Raw genomic sequence first — 5,301 nt, forward strand, 5'->3', positions numbered from 1 at the left:
TCCAAGAAAGTGCGGGAGAGTGCTAAAAAATATTTAAAGAAAACAGATTTGACGTGAAAATAAACGGGCAGCGCTCGAAATTGGTAATTAGATGGTAAATCTGAGATGAGTTGTGATGAGATGGGGGAACAATCCATGTTAATAGCAGCGGTAGAGTGATGAAGTTTCTTGCAAGGCCTCGGCGATTGAGTGGTGAAGAGAGGAAATAGAAGCTTTTGATATTAGGGAAATGTGAGGATTTATAAGAGAAGGAAGAAGAAGATAAAGAGAAAGCTGCAGAGCCAGCAGCTATGGGGGTCAGCGACTTTACCTATGAGTGTTTTACTGAGACGGATTAGATGGTTTAATGAAGGTGTTGGACATTTCAGGTTAGGTGTTGGACATTGTCAGTCCCTAGAAAAAAAAACTGAACATATATATTGAGACCTGAACCAATAAATACAAACACACTCAGATTCGATAATCAAACTTGAATCCAGTAGCATAGATGCAAACCGCTTACATGACATTAGTTTCATGAATAGAAAAAATGCCATTTTTTTTTCTTTCTGCGATGATTAACAAAAAATTTTAAACAGATGGAAGTGGAAGAATTGGTTGAGTTTTGAATAGAAGATTGAGTAACAGGTGGTACTTACAGAACCTGGAAATGATATTCCATAATATATGTACAATATATATATATATATATATATATATATATATATATATATACACACACACAGAGAGAGGAAATTAATAGCACTTTTCCACATTTGGATGATCAGAATCATAGTCCTCCGTCTTTAGAATTCGCCCTTTTACTCTCTTCTCTGCATCAGCTTTAGCTTTCCGGGATGCACAGTTAATTTGTCTGTCATGCCTGAGCAACATTCAAAGACTATATATAATAAACAATAATACAACAGAGAGCTGCCTCCTCTTGGGAAGAGGAATGACAGTTATATGTTCAACATATGTATGTTTAACTTCTTTTTTTTCCTGAATTTTTTCACATGCATGAAGGATTCATACTCTTGTCTTCATATACTCGACTCGAATGTATGTAGGACACATGTATCAAACACAAGTACTTTAGGTTATGTTGCTCCAAATCTTTTCGTTTAAATGCTCATGTTCCATCTATACCCAGACATCTAGTATGGAGAAAATATTAAATACACCCATGTTGAATATATACATGAGACATACCTGAATTCATGTAACATAGAATCCGAGTAACATTGGTTTTACCTGCGTTACTATTCTCAAAACTAGGTAATTGCGCAAGAAAACTCTATAAACATGCTTGTTTGCAAATTGCAATGGTACTAACTTTATGCACAGAACTTAAAGTTTGAGCAAAAATTAGGTACAAGGCACGAGTTATAAATTTACAACTGTGAACTTTCAGTGGAAATTGGGAGCAAAGTTACACACTGGTATATTTGTTTCCACTGACTTGGAAGCCTCCATTGCCGAATATCATGTTACTTGGACTTGAATACAATTGTCAGATATGGATGTGTTTGACATGGTTCTTCTCAAATTTTTAAAGTTCATGTATTTGAAAGGTCTTTTTGAAGATCGTATCTCTACTCGCATGTCCAAAATATCGAATATGGGTGATGAACACAGGTATTTTGAATCGGATATGATCCTTTATGTTCGTATCTCTAGGACATACTCCAAGCGCATACTTATATACACCTAAATCCAAATAACATAGACAATCTGCAAGAAAAGAGAAAATTGATACTCACAGTCGGGCTTTCTTCTTCTCTTTGTACCTCATCATGGCATCTTATCTGGCTTCTGAATGAAAGCCATCTAAGTCCGGTGAAATGCATGAAGCTTCCCCATCTACGAGAGGTGAAACTTCATTATCAAGACAGTCGGGAGCACTAGTATCAGCACTGAACCTTGAAACAGACAACATTGCTGAATAAGATGGTTGAATTGTGCAAGCAGAAGCGCTGATTCCCTGGAAGTTATGAATGAAATGTGGTTAGCTGAAAGGATCCATATTAATTTCCTTTGTTACCCAGACACGAACGTGAGTGCGTTCAAATTTCTGTATTTGAAATATCCTTGGAGACCATATCTTCATATTCATAATGGACACGAATATTGGAAAATAAGTATTCTTTTAAAAAAAAAATAAAGGGTCAGAACTCCATTTCTATGTTAGCAGACTGAATAGTGAAAACAAATGAGTCCGCTGTCTTGGCAATAAAGGAACACACAAATAGAAGGTTCAAGGCTATATTACTCGGATATCATTTTTTTTTTCAAAATCTTTTTTTCTCCCAAATATAAAATCAGTGATGAACAATTTGGTTCAAAAGGGTTCTTTAAGGTTCAAATTTTATATGCATCGGACAAATATCGTAATATGCATCAAATACAAGTACTAGCCAAATATCTGTATAAGTCATAAGATAAAAAGAAAAAAATGAGTGACATGATCCTGACCTCCATTGAAATAGCATTAACATTATCCGAGTTGTTGTTGGTCATCTCCTTCTCTATGGATGAACTCGGAACATCTTTATTAGCAAGTGGTCCCCCCATTGGGCCCTGATCAACACCAAACAGGTCTTCAAAGTTGCGGAAAGATAAATCAATATCAGGCATGTTCAAGTCATCTTGGCAAAACGTGTCTTCACAAATTCCAAGATCTTGCATATTCTGTGACCATAACTGCAGAATTCAATTAGAAAACACACTTAACAAACATCATACCCCATTGTAAACACATATATTGGAATACTGTTACTTCAGAAAAAAATGAAGATCAATTATGCACACGATCAATTTTGGTAACTTGGTGATCAGTGTAACGCACCTGACTATTAGGGATTGGACTTTTGCATAGCCAAATAGATTCCCCGTAGAAAGGCATCCCGGAAGTTGAAGATGGCAATAGGTTGTCCAGATCCATATTCAGCTCCTCAAGCGGATTGTTACTTCGATGGATATTGATACCAACATCATGGACTAGATTACTATCAACATTTTTTGAAGAGGTGCATATTGAAGATGTGGCAGCTCGTTCTAGGCCACCATTAAAAGGAAAATGACTGTCTCCCTCAGTGAGCTGAAGGCTTTTCAGGTCAAGAATCTGTTGCAGAATCAGTGAAGTATTCTTTACCAGCTGAACTTTGTTAAGAACCTGCAATAACAAGAACAAAGTATAAAAAGAATACTGATCTCATAAAATACCCATGTCCAAATATGTGCTCGACATGTGTATGCTCAATTTTTTTTTCTTCGGAGTTCCCTAGAGGTCATACAAAAATGCTCAAGTTTGAATATATTCCGAACATAAGTGCTTCAAGAAAAACGAAGATTCAAAGCAACATAGATCACAATAGCTAACCACAGGTGATATATGTTTGCTGCATATTGCGAAGATTGGGAGGATCTACTTACAGGAAAAGTATAACAGTTGAAGAAAAATATTGACAAATCTCTAAGATCTTCTTTCAAATAAATCATGTCAATTAACCTTGGCTTGTTGACTGTTTGACCCGGAATTGTGTCCTCTAGCAGCGAGAGAAGACACACCCGATTTACTCAAAGAGACACCAATTCGCGAACAAGACTGTCTTAAATTCCTCGGTTCAACCACATTGGCATTCATAGAAATGCACGAATTGGATAAAGATTGATCTTGAAGAGGATTGTTATCTGATTCATTAATTTCAAAACCCCACAATGCTGCAAAATCCTTGGCAGAAGGGCACCCCAAATAGTTACTAATTGCACGCCTCTGGTGGTTCTGGGAAGAAGCATCATGGACGCTTTGATCACAACCAGGGCACAAGAACATCCGGTGATCAAAACAACAAACATGTGATGGGAAGAGTCCGCACGAGTCACATAGGAGGGTACGAAGGTGTCGGTTCGAAAGTGCGTTGGCTGAGTGGACCTTTGCATCACAGGAAAGGCACAGATGGGCTGCATCAGATTTGCAATAAACAACTGGTCTTGAAGTTGTACAGAATTCACAGACTTTCTCCATGTCAGAGCTCCAAAATATTAAAAAAATGTCTTCTGGTATGTATGTGTATTCAAATGATCACTTCAAATTCATAAGCTTGATAATGGAACAAAAAGATGATGTTCTTTTGATGAAGAAATCGCCAGCTCCACCTTCCAAGATCTACAAAAGTTCATGACAGTTACAGAGAAATCAAAACTACATATGGTAGTGGAACTCTTCATGTTCTCAGGTTATCGGTATTAGAATATGATCCTTCAAAAATTCTCTAGATATACAAAATCTTAACAAATACGAATATATACGCATATTCATGTTCGACACACACAAATGTTTGAAAATCTGATTTAGAAAGCAAAGGCACCTTAATATACAAAAAATTAGATTTTCTTGAGAAAAGAGAAGAAAGTACCCTTGATCTCTATCAGTTCTAACTGCAAAGCGAAAAATAAATAAATAAAATCACTAACTGAGCAGAAACTAATTAGAATTATTCTTTCTCATGCAATTTCTTTTCCGGTCTTAAGAATTCTCCACAAACAACTTTCAAAATTAAAAAAGAAAAAAATAAAAACAATCGAATTATGAATAAACATCAAATTTAACTTATATATATATTCAGCTGATCCATCGTTAAACAAAAGAGATTTAAGATACAAAGATCGAAAACTTAACAAATCGAAATGAACGACACACACGTACCTTTTGCTGGTTTCTCGAGAAAAAATAAATATAGAAGGAAACTAAAAATTTTTCCGAGAAAAATCAAAGCAAGATTAAAAGAAAAGTTGTTAGCTTTTGATTGAGTTATCGTTTACCTTCACATTCCTTTCTGTTTTGATTTGCTTTTTCGCTTTTTTTCTTCTTTCCATTAATCTTACCTGCCTTGTACCCTGTTTGGATTACGTGTGCAACGAGGGCGTGAACTTTATGCTGACGTGAAACTAACACGTTATCCTTTGTGGGACCCCCAGCGTTATCCATTGTGCCTGTGAAACTGTTTCGTTTGGCGTTTCAGTTCCCTTGTCAAGTGATCAAGAAGCTTACCCGCCACTCCAATAACACCTTGCCACGTGGCTGTATAATTGCTAAGAATGACGGCTACGACCGACACGACAATTAACAATGTTAAAGAAAGGCTTAATTATAAAATAAGTGCTCAAATTATATAATTTTTTTAAATAGGTGGTCAATTTTTTTTAACTATTTAGGTGTCTAGGTTACAAACGTTATCAATTTAGGTGTTCAGGCTATAACAACCGTTAAATCTATCGTTAAAGAACATATGTAAGGTTCTGATAATTTTAAAAATTTTA

The 5,301-nt window shown here is 35.8% G+C and overlaps 1 protein-coding gene across 1 annotated transcript; it reads right to left on the reverse strand.

Moving 5' to 3' along the window:
* Positions 1-673: 673 nt before the first annotated feature.
* LOC120143823 (putative zinc finger protein At1g68190) lies at positions 674-4,452 on the reverse strand. Its single transcript, XM_039158054.1, has 5 exons — positions 3,491-4,452; positions 2,828-3,154; positions 2,455-2,682; positions 1,743-1,963; positions 674-862 (listed from the first exon to the last, which is right to left on the reverse strand). Exons 1-4 carry the CDS (start codon positions 4,004-4,006, stop codon positions 1,784-1,786), a joined length of 1,251 nt encoding a protein of 416 aa, XP_039013985.1. The 5' UTR covers positions 4,007-4,452; the 3' UTR covers positions 674-862; positions 1,743-1,783.
* Positions 4,453-5,301: the final 849 nt, after the last annotated feature.

This window comes from Hibiscus syriacus, unplaced genomic scaffold (assembly GCF_006381635.1).
Source record: "Hibiscus syriacus cultivar Baekdansim isolate YM2019G1 unplaced genomic scaffold, ASM638163v2 tig00110864_pilon, whole genome shotgun sequence".
NCBI classification, from domain to species: domain Eukaryota; kingdom Viridiplantae; phylum Streptophyta; class Magnoliopsida; order Malvales; family Malvaceae; genus Hibiscus; species Hibiscus syriacus.

What these genes read in the sequence shown, in the direction of transcription:
- LOC120143823 (XM_039158054.1), bottom strand. Translation starts at nt 4,006, where the DNA reads ATGGAGAAAGTCTGTGAATTCTGTACAACTTCAAGACCAGTTGTTTAT. An exon ending in CAAACAGTCAACAAGCCAAG is followed by an intron (nt 3,155 to 3,490) that starts GTTAATTGACAT and finishes TTGTTATTGCAG; the next exon opens with GTTCTTAACAAAGTTCAGCT. An exon ending in GTCCAATCCCTAATAGTCAG is followed by an intron (nt 2,683 to 2,827) that starts GTGCGTTACACT and finishes TGAATTCTGCAG; the next exon opens with TTATGGTCACAGAATATGCA.